Source organism: Pararge aegeria, chromosome 10 (assembly GCF_905163445.1).
Source record: "Pararge aegeria chromosome 10, ilParAegt1.1, whole genome shotgun sequence".
Taxonomy (NCBI): Eukaryota; Metazoa; Arthropoda; class Insecta; order Lepidoptera; family Nymphalidae; genus Pararge; species Pararge aegeria.
In genome coordinates, this window is record NC_053189.1 from 1,547,225 (window position 1) to 1,563,928 (window position 16,704).

At 37.6% G+C, this 16,704-nt stretch overlaps 1 protein-coding gene across 1 annotated transcript; it reads right to left on the reverse strand.

The window, feature by feature from the left end:
- Nucleotides 1-519: 519 nt before the first annotated feature.
- Nucleotides 520-16,437, reverse strand: LOC120627087 (ras-related protein Rab-11A). Its single transcript, XM_039894932.1, has 6 exons — nt 16,113-16,437; nt 15,576-15,697; nt 5,231-5,463; nt 4,144-4,259; nt 3,015-3,151; nt 520-2,338 (listed from the first exon to the last, which is right to left on the reverse strand). The coding sequence occupies exons 1-5, from the start codon at nt 16,150-16,152 to the stop codon at nt 3,021-3,023; spliced, it is 642 nt and encodes a 213-aa protein (XP_039750866.1). The 5' UTR covers nt 16,153-16,437; the 3' UTR covers nt 520-2,338; nt 3,015-3,020.
- Nucleotides 16,438-16,704: the final 267 nt, after the last annotated feature.

Below are 16,704 nucleotides of genomic sequence, written 5' to 3' on the forward strand. Positions count from 1 at the left end.
AAGTCTAATGTGCACGCTTCTTTACAAAATGTGTGAATAAATACGCCTTGGTACGAGATAAATTAACTCGCATCCGTAGGAATGGAACTTCTGACTATTGTTTTAAAGCTCAAGCTTGTCCACATTGCAAGCAAGTGCTTTTTGCACACGTTTATAAAATGTAATCTATAGTATACGAATTGCGACTCATATACTTGTGAAATTGAGTCCATTTTGCTATGTGGCATGTTTCAGTACGTGAAAGCGCCTCCGTGACGTTTGCGAGGATGCAAATCTATAACGTACCAGCACTACACGTAAGTTTTAGTCTGAATCCGACTTAACACAATCGTTTCGATACTAAACATTAATAATTACACAAAGCTATCTACATGAGCCACTCTTTACTGCTGCAGTGTTGCCAGCCAAACGTTGGAAATGTTTTATATTTATTATCTCCGGTAATACTGTCCCAACATCCGTGTAAATTTTTGGGTAATTATAACGCGTCACTGGAATACGTTCCACACAAGTCGAGCGTACGTAGCAAAGGCAGTATTGACCAATCAGATTATGGCGTTTTGACGCGATATTTTTATCACGATATATATATACTCTTTACTACTAAACAATATTTGAGTCTTAGATTTTAAAATAACTGCCTGTTATTGTTTAAAAAGTTAACAAGTTTTTATCGCAGGAAAAACTAAACCGAATTTACTGTTTTTTTTTTAGTTAGGCATCTACTTTATAAACCCGAAACTGAGTGCCTGTGGGTGAGATTTTTGCCTACGTTATCTTATTCGATCGTGTGTAAGTTAACTACACACGATCCCAGTATTGTAAGTAGATGGCGATCTTTTGATACCATTTAAATCGTAGTTAACATTCATGTGATAGAATTAGTAAACTTAGGTAAAAATTTCACACTAGGCACTCTCACAGATATTCAGTTGCCAACATTTGTATGCTTGCAATCGAGAAGTCGTTTTCGAGTATTAAACTCTGTATCGTCAAAGAAAAATGGACCTTATTTTGCAGGCATCTTTAGAGCTTTAGCACAATAGAAATAAGATCCATTTTACTCCGATGTTCAAGTATTCCATACTCCAAAACGACTCCTCGATTACTAGTTAGCAAATATTGTTCTAAGAGGCGTAAAATTTCGCGCCGCGTCGAATTTCCGCGTAAACGAATGGTAACTACTGGTATTTTAATAGTTCTGATTGGTTTTTTCCTGCAAGCTTTCGCTTCGTTGGTTCTGAAGTTTTATCGCAAAGTGCGATTTAAGACGAGTTATCACACAAAAAATTACACTCGAACCTGATTTTATAGAAGTTTCCAAGTTAAAAAAAAGTATGACATCTTAAAAAAGGCTTTCTTTTCGTCTGGAATCCAAGGCTACCTATATTGGATGAATATTCATAGAATATCAATATTCTATGAAATAAGATTACCGATATTGGGTTTGATAGAGGAAAATTTTGAAAAGAATTTATATTTTGGGGTGCGTGTACGTCTTCTTTGTTTTTTCGGATTTAAGTTGTTAGATCAGCACTTCAGATATATATATCATTAGGGCAATCCGACCGTATCAAGACTTGTATATTATTACAAAGATCCTTAATACAAGAACATAAAGTTTATAAACGCGTGTGAACTTAGCGTAGGATCTAACGTGTTTGTTTATCGCAAAAGGTACCTAGCATGCAAAAATGTAATTCCAGGAATAGACGAGCTTCGAAAAGTTTCTAGATATTTCCTTTTGTTCACATGTTTACGATTTCCAGGAAAATAATGTTCTAAGCGATATACATTGTTAGAAAAAGAGCATTAACCCCGAGCCCCTAATGGGACTCCGAGGACGACTTCGAAGTGAAGTAACAATACTGTATCCCAGTACAGTTTAATGTCCAGATATGCAATCACGATACGGTTACAGCGATAGAATCGGGCAGATGACACATATCTGGACCTGGCGTGGGATACAAACTACGTAACAGTTGTTAAGGAGGTTCGGTGTTAAAAAGGTGACTTTAGGACAGATGCTTTAGGGGATCATAAGTGGCAGATTGGTGAGGGCGGCAATTCCCCGCGGTCGCACTAGCTAGTGCCTCAGAAACTAACAAAAAGCCCCGGAAACGTTAATTTCCTTGTATAACAATATAAAACTGTGTAAATCTAGAAACTTCCATAAAACGAAACAGTACATTAGCGAATTCGTAACAAATGGTGGTACTCTCCGAGCCGGCAACGTGATATTTTTAGAGATTAGACCTTGTTTGTCTTGGGAATGATTCATTAACTTGCGTTTTGTATTCCGTTCATTTCTCCCTTGCGCTCCAAAATTAACTGGACTCTCTGGAAAAAAAAATTGATTTCATCAAAACAAAAAAAAACGTCAATATTATCATTTTAAACTATTGCCGGGTCTGCTCTCAGAATGAGAAGGGTTTTGGGCGGTAGTCCACCACGCTGTCCCAGTGCGGATTGGTGGACTCCACACACCTTTGACAGCATTATGGAAACTCTCAGGCATTGGGTTTCCTCATGATATTTTCCTTCAGCATAGAAGCAAGTGATATTTACACAGTTCAACGGGTTCATACCACGATAATATCATGGGATTTGTCGATATTTCGACCCAGTTGCATGGATCGTGGTCACGACGGGACTGCGGAGGTGCGAGATGTCGAGTTGGCTGTTACGGGCTGAATCTGACTACTCTTTCGTGTTATTTTTGTTGGTATTTCACGAACCGTTCGACACTTTTAAATTGAGAAGCTGTACGATACTTTCTTGTTTGGTGATATTTTAATTGCTTAAAACGCACATAACTTGGAAAAGTTGGAGGAACGCGCTGGGATTGGAACTCATCCCCCCGTGAGTGAAACCGAAGTCCTATACGCTGGCTATCATCGCTTCATTGGGCTAGTTTTCAAATAGTGCTATAGACTCGGTGACTCGAGCTGTCGAGTCGGCTGGGTGGGGGAGAGCACCTGCGTCACCCGTGGCGTCCGGCGGCGCGTACGCACCTGGCGCTACTGGCAGCACTGCTTGCGCACGGAGTCGGCGCCCGACGGCCGCACGTCGGCCGGCTCGGCGTCGGGCCGGATCACGTCGCCCTCGGGCGGGTCGCGCATCTGCTTCTGGGAGACGATCCTGTAGATCTCTGCGGACACGTGTTGGTTCAAGTTACAAATTAATACAAAAACTAATCTTAATTTATAATTATATTTGAGAAGGTCATTTGATTGAATGTTACAAGTTATAAAAGTAAACACAATTTTAAAAAACTGATTTCAAAACAAAAACAAACGCGGACGAAGTCGTGGGCAACAGCTAGTAGTAAATACAATTGACGGACAAAGCAGATTGCCCACCTGTTTAAAACCGGACATCTACAAACAGAGCGGCATTTCGGACGCAAAGAACACGTCTTGTAACGTGCCGCTCTGTGACCATCAGCCTGCTGGCTGCGGCCTAGGTGTTAAGGCGCAGGTGCCTGTATTTACACCGGCAATCACGCCGGAACGCCGTTTCAGACCGGAACAATGCTGCTTAGCGGCAGAAATAAGCATGATGGCAGTACTTCAACGGACGAGCTCTAAATAAAAACTGCATTTCGCTATTTTGAGGTGGTAACTTAGATTTGAAATTCAACATAGTGATTGGTATCCATATTGGGGCAATAGTGAAAAAGATGTAATCCACAATTTTGTGGGGGCTGCCATAGCTAAGAATACGCCCGAGTAATTCACCTTCCAATGAATAAAACATAATCAAAATCAGTCAATCCGTTAGGGACCTACGTTACAACAGACACATACGCACACACCCGCACACCCCCACACACGCGTACATGCACACACGCTCACACGTACGCACGCACGCACCCATATTATGTCTATTCTTAGACAATCTCAGACATACAGCCTCACGATGTTTTCTTTCACCGTTAGAGCAAGTGATATTTGAGAAATTAAATGCTTGAGGCGCACATAACTCCGAAAAGTTAAGACACGCTTTACGGGGATAGAGGGCCAAAGTTGTAGGCCATACAAAGTAGGTGTGGCTCCAAATTGGATCAATTACTTAAGCAACAAGGATAAAATGCGAGAGCTAACTATAGAGAGTACGGCAAGTACATAATAATATAATTACCGGTTAATATGTTCTGGAATGCCGGCTCCACGTTGGTGGAGTCGAGGGCGGACGTTTCAATAAAACTTAGCCCGTTCCGTTCCGCGAATGCCTTCGCCTCTTCTGTTGGGATTGACCTGCAACATTTACATACGTTCTAAGAAAGAAAATAGTTTTTTTCAAATTATGGGTGGAATTATATTCTTTTAGAAATTTAGTTATTAGTATAGTTATTATTGTAAACCTAAATATATTTTAACTTGGCCCGAAAGGGAAGCCTTGCTAAACACAGTGTGTATATTATTATTATTATACGTTTTATAGTCTAGTTTTCGTGTAAGTTACGGTATCATTGCCGGAGATTCTGAATACCCCGGAGCCAGAAAAAGCGGGGTCGCCGGGTACTAGACTAACTGACATTTTTACTCCCCATAAAAAGTTTTGTATGACCACCCTGGGCGGTCGGTGTCTGGCTACTGCTTGACACCGGTCTGCGCTATGCGTGCAATCTAGCTAGTTTGACGTGGTTTTTACTGGTCCGTCGCCAGAGGGTCGGGTACACCACGGGAAGTTGAAGTTGCTAATTTGGGAGGCTGAGTTGTACTAGCCTCTCCTTACGACCCTATCCTTTCCCTTACACCCTTTCACTCCCTAGGACACCCTTATTTTTAAATTCCACTGCAAGTTAGCCCTTGACTGCAATTTCACCTTGTGGTAAGTTATGACGCAGTCTAAGATGGCAGCGGGCTAACCTGTTAGGGAGTACGGTAACACACCCCTAATCGGTTTCAACGCGACATCACACCGAAACACTAAATCGCTTGGCGGCACGTCTTCGGCGGTACGGTGGTGACTAGCTTCGGGCCCAAATCCTCGCACCAGGCCATACCAAAGAAAATACAGAAATTTTCAATTTCCTAATAGCCTCTGCCGGTAATCAGAACCCGGACAGCTTACTTCAATTCGCAGCGCTGACCGTTGCGCCAGGGAGGAGAGAGTCAAAATCCCTACACCCCGCGACTATAGTCAAAGTCGAAGTCAAAAATATTTTTATTCAAGAAGGCCCATAGGTGGCACTTTTGATGCGTACGCAAGATAAGACCGTCACCTAAGGTGCCTGAGATCGCTCTTGTTGCCCACGAGCATGATGAGGATGTTCTGGTCGGCGTGGTCGCGCAGCTCGCGCAGCCAGCGCTCCACGTTCTCGTAGGAGAGGTGCTTGGCGATGTCGTACACCAGCAGCGCGCCCACCGCGCCGCGGTAGTACGCCGACGTGATGGCGCGGTAGCGCTCCTGCCCCGCCGTGTCCCATATCTGCGCCTTTATGGTTTTGCCGTCCACCTGCCGACAACAGAACGGTGCTTAAAAACCGAAAGATTTCGTACCAAGGTCCCGATATGACACACTACATACACATTTAGATCGATTATGAAAATTAAGCTTAATTTGCTATACTCGCGAACACACAGTCAGTCTTCACACTCCACAGCAACATCTTCGGCAATGTACGTACGTACGTACGTACGTACGTACAAACGCACGTTTCTTTCCAAAACCGGAGCATCCTCAGGAGATGTTGACTTTTCAATTATTAATTGTTAAGTTACTTAACAATTATTCATTGTAATGTCAACAATTGTAAAGTTAAGAAACCCCTTTTAAAATTAAAATTAGTACATTTGAAAACAGTCCTAGCACCATTATGTCATAATCATCATAACGCCAACCAGCGGACATCCACTGCAGGACCAGGTCTTTTGTAGGGATTTTCAAGTTCCATAATCTTGTGCAGATTGCGTCGAGCGGTCCCCTACGAAACAATAACGTAATAACCTTAATTTTCTTTTATTGTATTCTCTTTTCTATTATGTCTTGTCATTTGTGTATACTGTATTAGCAATAGTTTATGTTCTAGTTATTTAGTCTAGGTTAGTTGCGGAAATATTGTGTTAGTTCTCTGGTGTGAAAACTAACTGTTCGTTTCGATACCCATGGAAGAAAATTTCAAACAAATTTTGTCTTTTTTCATTTTCCATTGTTTAATGAAAACAATGAAAAAAAACAAAAATGAAAAGGTTTCTTTTTATATATGAAAATTACTGTATTCTCTCTTTGTGTAATATTTAAGTGTTGCGTTTCGCCCACAATCACGGCTTTAGACGACTGAAATTCATCGAGAATATTGCATGTGTCTATTTATAGGAATCTCGGTACTCTGTATCAATTAAACCTATTCTAATGCAAGCAAAAACAAACAGCGTGTTGTAGCTGTACTACCTATACTGCGAAAATATCGATCGATTTATCGTTCCTCGCCAAAGTCCAAATTAATGTAAGAGTATTCGCTAATGTAACAAATCATATCAACCCGTTACTGGCCCATTACAGAGCACGGGTCTCCTCCCACAATGAGAAGGGGTTAAGGCCGTAGTCCACCACCACGCTTGGCACTGCGGGTTGGTGGACAACGTAACAAATACAACTAATTAAAAATCCCGTCTTTTGAAGTCGGTGCGCAGAATCAAGCATAGGATACCCTCATTCTATTGTATAAAAGGAAAGCCTGGCCTGGTGGTAGTGAGGACTTCGGCCTCCCTTACGGGGTTACCGAGCACGCACCTCCAACTTTTCGAAGCTATGTGCTTTTTTAATTTAAGGAACTAACAATTATACCTTACCTTAGCGGTAAAGGAAATCGTGTCGAATTTAAATGAGTCGTGAGAAAATCTGAATGCCTGAGAGTTCTCTATAACTTTCTCAAAAAACGTGTTCGAAGTCTACCATCCCGCACTTGGCCAGCGTGGTGGACTACGGCCTAAATACCTCCTCATTCTGAGAGAAGACCCATGCCGTAGTGGGCCGGTTAATGGGTTTGATAATAATGATGATTCTTTCGTATTAATTGACGTTTCTCGTGTCGAAGTAGTGACGATATGAAAAAATCGAACTCTACAGGGTCATACGAATAATTTGGGGTCATTGCCACGCGCCATCCGCTATTTGTAGGTGCGATTTGAATTTTTGATCGGCAGGACTTACGTTTGATACCGCGTAGGTTTGTGTGGTCTTATACTCATGTTTGATGTTACGAATCTTTACTATGATGACACGGTTTAGTTCATCAATATCATTATCGGTCCAATACAAGGCATAGGTCTTGTTTGAAGGTTGAAGGGTTCAGGCCGTAGTCCACCACGTCGGCCAAGTACGGATTGGCCGACTTAACTCGCCTTTGACAACATTATGGAACTCTCCTAAGGTTGATTGCGAGCGAGCGAAGGTACCAAGCATAAAGGTTTTTACAAGATTACTACCATCACACAAAGCAGTATTAAATTAAAAACAGTTTTATATGACACTAGCGGACCCCAGCGCCATCTGTCGGGCTGATTTGGGAATCTAAACCATCCAGGGTGCCAGCTAAACGCATACCAAAAAATTCATTCAAAACGGTCCAGTCGTTTAGGAGGAGTTCAGTGACATACACACGCACACAAGAAAAATATATATATAAAGATTACGTGTTATCCTTGAAATAGGGATCATAATTCGCAAACAGGAACGTCAACTATAATAATATTGCTTTAAGCGATGATAGTAAGCCTTCAGTAATGATTCTATAAATTGTTAAAAAATCTAGTTCTTCTTGAATATTTGTATTCATGACTTATGTTACAATAAATTTAGAAAGTGGGTATTTAGGTAATTAAACTTTTGGTAACTATAACTTGACATGTTGCAGATATCTTATTAAATTGATTAGCAGTTTAACAAATGTGCTGATAGTTCTTATTCAACTAATAAATGGTTTCAAGAAATAATTAAAATTATATTTGATTCACAGGGTATTTTGATATCTATATATTTTTGGCCCGGTGCGGATTAGTGGACTCCAAACACCTTTGAGAACATTATGGAGCACTTTCAGGGATGCAGGTTTCCTCACGATGTTTTCCATCGCCGTCAGAATAATAAGTCACTACTAAAAGTTAGAAAATTTAATAAGTCTATTATAATATTAAAGAATTGCTAGGTCAATTTTAATGATAAATTATAACGGCAAGTTGTTAACAATTGCTACAGCAGAGCTCCGCGGCTTGGCACTACAAGTAACGGTCTCGCGATGCAAGGAAAGTTTGATCGATTACTAATATCATATTCATAAACTGTTGCGTTCAGTTATTGAGTTGTTTCCAACTATTGAAATACATACACACACAAAATTATTTCTGTGATCGAGTTGTCTTATAATATTTTGTTTGCATTGTACCGGGGCACTGAATCGCTTACACGACAAAATTGTCATCACCGTTATGTCGCTAGAGTGGTGACCAGCCCCGGCCGAAGCCTCCGGCCAGATCAGAACCCGGAACCTACAACGTAAAATTCACTGCTGCTCTAGGGAGGTCGAACTTGTAGAGGAATAAAATAGAAAAAAAAAGTCTTGGGTCCGGCGAGCGGCGTGCTGGATGCCGGACGTACTCATAAGTATCACATATGAAATATTATAAGCTTCACAGAGAAAAGTTTTTGCACTGAGAAATATTGTGAAAGGAACATTTCACGGTTACGGTTAAATCTGACGGCGAGATATCTGACGTCATCCAGTTAGATATCTATTGTATAAACAAGCTGCTTTGTGTATGCTAGTAATGGGATAGAGTCGTTAACAGACAACACGAAAGATTCTTTATACGTTGTATCAAGGTCAAACATTGTTCTATAAATTTAAAGTACGAAAAATTTAATATTAAAATCGTGATCTTTGAATTTTATAACTGCCCCGTATCACGACGGTTTTATTTCCGAGTTAGGCTTTTCGGGTTATTGTTAAGAAACACTCGGTACCAGCCCGTAGTACAAGTTAACTTTACTTTGGCGAGTGTGCTCAGGAACTTCATAATCTTGCTCCACCGGCACCATTCCAACACAGAACAGCGATACGCCGTGAACGATGGCATCCTTAGGTCGTTGACATTCAGTGTGTTATGTACTGCTTTTTGAACGCTTTTCCGGCATCGGTGTTCCTGCCACGTACAACCTGAATGCCTTCAAGGCAAGAGTGAATAGGAATTTTCTAAGCAAGCGAGCCTCAACTAAGATTGTATGATTGCTTTCCATCAGGCATTATAGTTGTCAAGCGCGAGCCTCTCTCTCTCTCATTAGTCGGTCCCTCATAACTGAGGATCGTGATCAGTGCTATGGCGAGTAATTGTCCTTGGCCAAATGTACCTACTGCCTTGTAGAAGTACGGGCACCGGTTTCTCTTAGTTGGTCTGACCACCGGGTTGGAGATCTGCCACGAGGACGTTTGCCTTCTACATATTAACTTTTGTTAATAGTGGTGTTCTCGTTTCCGCGTCGTATTATATGTCCCAAATATGTGTATATGTCCCAATGGATGTCCCACATGGTTCAATTTTGGGTCCCTTTCTATTTTTGGTGTATATAAATGATCTACCACACCATGTCAGTGAAACCTGTCACATTGTACTGTTTGCAGATGATACATCTCTAATTTTTATAACTGATAGAGGTAGATATAACTCTGACGATGTAGCCGTGCTATATCACATGTGTCGCTCTGGTTTACTGTCAACAATTTTCTTTTAAATGCAAAAAAAACGTAATGAATAAAAATGTAATGAATGTTAATAAAAATATAATAATAAATTGAGAATCACTAAAAATTCAAGATTCCACAGTTTTTCTGGGCATGACCATAGATTGTAAGCTTCAGTGGGGTACCCATATAGATACACTAGCAGGTAAACTAAGCTCGGCTGCCTACGCCTTCAGAAAAATTAGACAGATTACTGACTTAGAAACAGCAAGACTTGTTTACTTTGCCTACTTTCATAGTGATGTCTTACGGGATCTTATTATGGGGCAAAGCTGCTGATATTGACACTATATTCATATTGCAGAAAAGAGCTGTACGGTATAAACTTAAATCACGTGAATCCCTCTGTGAAAAATTAAAAGAAATAGGTATACTCACGGTAGCCTCACAATATATTTATAACAATATAGTATTTGTAAGACAACATGTTAGTCTTTATAAACCAAAAGTGGATATAAACAGTCGACTTAGAAGAAATGGTCAAAAATTAGTGACATCTGCATATCGTCTGCGAAAGGTGCAGAAGTCATTTGTGGGATTGGGTATACGCTTTCATAATATGACCTAAGGTAATTTTAGACCTACCAATGCATAAGTTTAAAGAATGTGTTAAAACACATTTATTACAGCGAGGTTATTATACAATTGATGAATTTCTAAATGACAAGGTTGCTTGGAAGCATCCGGCTCCGCTTTCATCTCTCACAAGATAGAAAAATGAATTTTGAAATCTAAAATGTAAATTGTTGATATTGGAAAAGAGCAACTGCTGAGTTTCTTGCCGGCATCTTCTCGGTAGAATCTGCCTTCCGAACCGGTGGTAGAGTCACTACACACAGACAGACTTGACGTTTCAAAAGTGCTTATATTAGGCCTACTTGAAATAAATTAATTTTGAATAACTAAGGATGCGCTGAAGGTTTATGGTAGAAGACGTGTTTAGAAAGACGAGTTTTCTCATTCATGCTTTGATCACATAGTACTCTACATGGTCTCTACATCGCCCGCCTGTGAAGCCTCCTTATGGGGCACATAGTTAGCCACCACGTTTGATAAACATAACTGGCAACACGCACTATTCGAAGACTCGACTATCTTCATTACGATTGTTAAAGCCGTCCAAATTGCATTGGAGCAGTTATGTCAGCTCAGCAGCATATTCTCTCAAGTTTGATAGAATGATTAGAACTTAATCATAGGGAATGCAAAAGTTGTTTTATAAGGTGTAAAACTGTAAATGTATCGAGAACAATGTAGAATCGTAATGAGGTCAGATTGGAGTTCTGGGACTAATTCCTGACGTCAAGCCATTCATTACGCCTAATAAAAGCATCTCGGCGAATGACCTTAGGATATTATCGCTATTCGTGGATTCGTAGAGATGTGGTTGGTACCTAGCTTTGTTGCAATAGATTATTATAAAAGTTACGTCAATTTGGAAAATACCAAGTTAATTTGAATTAAAATAATAATTTTGAAATAGTAATAAAAAAACAACTTTAAATTATGATCTAACGTCATGTATATCAGGTCAGGTATATCGCGAGAAAATAAATAGATTTACATTAACTTATTTAGTAAAAATATATCGCGCGAAATTATGACATGAGTGTATATTTCAATGATAGTTACGACTAGGTACGTACATATGTCATTTCACTGATTGATTTTCATGATATCCCTAGGAAATGTGAGATATCAATATCCCATGTACTATCTTCTTCTATTATAAATGCGATTGTATGGATGGATGCTGTCTGTGTGTATGTCACGCTAGAACGGACCTGGATGAAATTACTACAGAATACATATATAGAATACAGTTGATTATTCGTTCAAGCAAAATTGTACATAATTTTATAACAAATTATCAAATGTAATCTTTGAGATGTCACTCAATAAGTTCAAAGGTTATATAAAACGTAAGCTTCTAGAAAAATCCTATGATAATATTAAGTGTAACTTAAACTTGTTATGAATTGCTCTAACTTCATAGCTAAGACGTTATTATGGTGCTCTTCTTCTTACACCTACCAGTTTCGAACTCTCCTAGCTTTAGGTTTAAGTTAAAGAACGTAGTCGCGGGAAACTGCGAGTGTTATTATAAATGCAGAAGTGTATATTTGTTGTTTTTGTCCTTCTTTCGCGAAACAACGGATCGGTGTGTATACATTTTTTTTTTTTTAATTAATGCAACGTCATGGCACTCTGGTAAGAGTGTTCCGGCAAAGAATAAGAACAATAACTATTTGGATACAAGCTAAGTGTGTTACAAAATTTTTATTGCTCCCTACTTATATTCTATGGGGCAAAAAAACCTGCGTTCGTAGCAGGTGGCCTAGGCCTTAAGAGATATGCAGAATACAAAATCCACAAGTTTGTAGAGATAGTAAAACTAAATAAATTAAAAAAAATCTACTTTTGATGACTCATTGCAAAATGCCAGACTCATTTTATCTGGCTATAATTAGAACTATTCATCGCAAAAGTATGACTAAGGTTTGATTTTTTATTAGCAAATATGGGCCGCTTGATGATGGCAGATCAGAATACAGCTGTCACCACCCCTGAGGAATATAACGGGCAGCAGCGTCCTATGTGCTACTACTACAAGATACTGAGATCATACTGATAGCAGAGAGATACTGTCTGCCTAGCATAATTTTTTTTGGGTAAACCCTACTGTCGGGAGGTTTACAGTCCATCAGTAGACTGTTATTGGCCGTTCATTACGATCGTCCTGTCAACCACAATGCTAGATTTATTTATATGATGACATGCTTGTGGTTTACAGTAGTATGTTGCCCTAATTGTAACTAAGTTAAAAGTATGAAATTATATTTATTTAATTTATTATTTATTTAACTCTTTATTTGTACACCACAATGAAGTTAGTAAAATAAAAAAAACAATAGAAATACAAAGACAGAAGTAGAATACAAAAAGCGGCCTTATCGCTTAGTAGCGATCTCTGCCAGGCAACCTTTGGATTAGGACAAGATGAGAGAGAGAGGACAAGTGGTGTAAAAATTATACAAGGGGTTTAATGAATCCATAAACCCAAGCAGCCTAGTAACATCAGTTTCAAGTTTATAAATGCAGTATACCCCCTTCATATACGTAGAAACATTGCCAACGTTTGTCACTTACTTAACATTTTTAGAGGGTCAATAGATAGTCCAGAATTACTTACTAAGTTAGATTTTATTGTACCCTTGCATAAAAAGATTCTGCACATATCTTTAACAAAAACTAAAAACAGATTTAATTGGTTTGTAATCTGTGTCTCTCGACTTCTTAATTCTGTTTACAATGACCCCTAAATTGATTTATTTTATGGTAATATGAATAGTGTACATCGCAACCTATTAGATAAACTGGTACATGTTAGGCAAACTTAATCTGTTCTGTTATAGGTTTGCTGCATATTTGCTGGGTTCTACCAGGTACCTACCCTTGGTTATATAAAACTTATCTGTGGAAACCTGTTATTAGTTCTAAATCAACCAATTTGTTAACAATTTAGTAATTGCAATGGTTGGTTTTATAATTAAACAAAAATAAATAAATAACCATCAGCTCACTGCCTAGTAAAAATTTGTATGTATTGATCAATAATGCCTTTGTTAGGCCTACTTAAATAAAGAAATATTTGTTATTGACTTTTAAATTGTTTTCCATGTGGCAATATATTGAAATGCTTAATCGCTTGGGGCTATTTTTTCGCTGGTTGGCGAATATTTATGTAACTGCATCAAAATCTGCTTAGTAATTAGCTGGCACATGTAACACCACTAAGAATGTAAATAAAGGTATAATTACAACAAATTAAATCATTACTTCTATTAGTGATTCATAGATTAACATTATTAAATCAGATGTAGATAGCAGATTATCTTACATATAATAACTAATTGCATTGATTAGTATGGTAATAATGAATACATGTTAAATAATTATTGGCATATTCTATATACTGCGACACCAATCTATGAATAGACATTTTTCATTAATATAGCTATAAACAAGCTTTAGTTTAGTAAAATATATATAGCTATAAAAAGCCTTATTAGCTTACCTGTTTCTTTTTTATGGGAAAAGAAAGCTTTTATCTAAACTAAACAGGCAATCCTGCCATCTATGAGGTTTTAAATGAAGATCTTTCTAATTTGTTTATTTAAGAGATTAATGTACTGCAGCATCTAATCAAACACTAGGATACAATTAATTTATAAAAATAAATTTTATAACAATAAAATTAATACTGCCATGGATTAATATTTTAAATACACTTGGTTTCTTATGTTCGGCAAGTAGATAAACTGTTGGGAGAACAGTTTTTCCTTGCCACATGGAGAAAATGTATCCTGCCCATGCTAGCATTGCTGAGTGAAATATTGCCACTTTACACCCTTGTCCCAGCTTGTGAGGTACGCGGAGTAAACTTAAAACTAAAGATAGCTTAGCAACCTGTATTGAAGAAGTGTTGTGGAAGAAAGCAATTAATCACTCTTTTCTAGAGAAAGAAGGTCTGTGCCAAACAGTGGGATATCAAGAGCTGCCAATGTCAGTCTGATTAAGTTTAATTGTACATTATTTTTAAATGTTATTTATAAATAAGGCACTAAGGTTCAATTCACAATAAACAGGTACTAAGACAACATAGGTTATTGTCATTATCATAGGAAAAAAACTTTCATACTGTTAAACAATAACATTGTTGTCAAGTGAAACAAAGAGGTAGATTTCAAATTCCTCACATACTATGTGATTCACAGATAATAATGGCTGAAGAAGGTTAATACATGTTGGTTCACATTATCTTTTTTTATTAATTTAAAGACTAGCACTTGGCTGCCATTATACCTGATGGTATTTTATGATGCTTAAGGTCGAAGCTTTAAGCCATGCTTGCTTAGATGAATTTTGACATGAAGGTACTCTTAATATTTTAGATGTTGGGATTGGGTAAGCCAGATAAGTATTTTAGACATATTCTATTACAAATCCAATGCGGAGATCCTTCCCAGTGCTGGATTGATACTGGAACTGAGCTGAGATCTCTGGAAGACCAGTGCGAAGTGTGTAGAGTCCATTTGGGACCACATACATTATTTACTGACAATAGAAGGCACAATGTATACATTTGGCATTGGAGTTCATGGAAATGTGGGCATATAAAGTGTAAGAGAAATTTGCCATTTTTTCTGGGCAGGTTCTTCTATATGTTAACATATATAAGCCACAAAGGCAGGTTTTTTATAACAAAGTTACAAACTATCACCTCAGTGTGGTTATTATATAGTTTTACACATTACGTTAATTTGAACCTACTAAAACAAATCAAAATTGACAAAGTACAGGCAATAACAAGTAAATATTAAATAGATTGTAAAACTTATAATAATATTAAACTTTTATGGTAAAAAAAAGGCTTTAAACAACTGGAATTATGCAGCTATCTGTTCCATAATCCCATTGCCTTCATCTAATTTCTGTAATGCGCTGAATGATTAGTAAGTACTCTTGCCAAATCTTTGTATAGCTGCCTATAGGCTGCTCACAAACAATCAATGCAATATTATTAACAATATGCCGAAAGTTGTCAATAATATGAGTGTGTTTACACTAAAGCTTTAGAATGATCAAACAGCAAGCAAGCAATCATCATATTGTTGCTGATAAAGTTCAAAAGAGGTGCTGGTCTTTTAAGATTTAAGTTCAAACTCAAAAAGACTTTCTAGCATATTGTTGAATTTCTAACAATACAATAACTTTAAGTATGCACACTAAAACACTTAATTATTAAGGTGAGCCAGATGTACTGTACCTCTATACTCCTTGTTGCAAACTCCACCCCTATTGTAGATTTTGATTCTAAATTAAATTCATTTCTAGTAAAACGTGATAGGAGACTACTCTTTCCCACACCAGAATCGCCAATCAAAACAACTGAAACAAAGAGATTTACTTGAGACCAAAGTATGTCGTAAATAATAACAAAACATTACTACGAGATCACTTTATATTAGTTTTTGACAAATGTATTGAACGAAGATGATTGACGAAGGTGACTCATGAGGTATTTGAAAATCGATCATCAGTCACAATCAGCTGATATGAAACAAAGCGAAACTTTCACATAGCTCTACTTATAAACCTAAAGTTTGTTTATATCGTGAAATAAACTTGCTACGATTAAGTTCTCATTGAAAATATGTGAAAAATTCGTAACCCAAGTCAATAAACTACGTCATTCCAAACGAAACAATAGTAAACGTACAATCGTAAAATTTAATAACATATCAACTCCCAATTATTTATTTAATTTATCAGCACATTTAGCAGATATAAGGGCAAAACTTACCTTTGAATAAATAATCGTATTCGTCCTCTCTTGTACCCATTTTGATTAGGTATTCTAGTTGTTCGTTCGACGTCAAAATCGGTCAACTAACAATGTCAAGATATTCTTATGATAAACAAAAATAATTGTACACAAAAATATCACAGGCTTTTTCAACACACCACAGCTCACAAAATATCACTTTAACTATCGGATTAATTGAAAAAAGACGGGTTAAAAACTAAATTAAATCCTAAATTGTCACTGGGACAAGATGGCGGATTATTTTACGCCCCTGTTTTACGTTCAGAAATCAAATGTTTTTGTTATCTTTGTCCAATACGTTCGGATCCACGCAGAAATCATAAAATTATCTCTAACTATAACCAGTATCTATTTATTTTAATATATTTTATTTTTATTATTTTAGCCATATACATGGTATTTTAAATCAGATTTAGTTACAAAGTCACTAAATGCGCTTGGCTTTATACACTAATTTAATAGAGAACGGAACTTCAGATAAAAGATTTCATTCGTTTAGAAACAATGAATAACTACAACCTACAATAGTAGCCTAGTGGATAAGCAGTCGTCATCTTTATAAACGTCA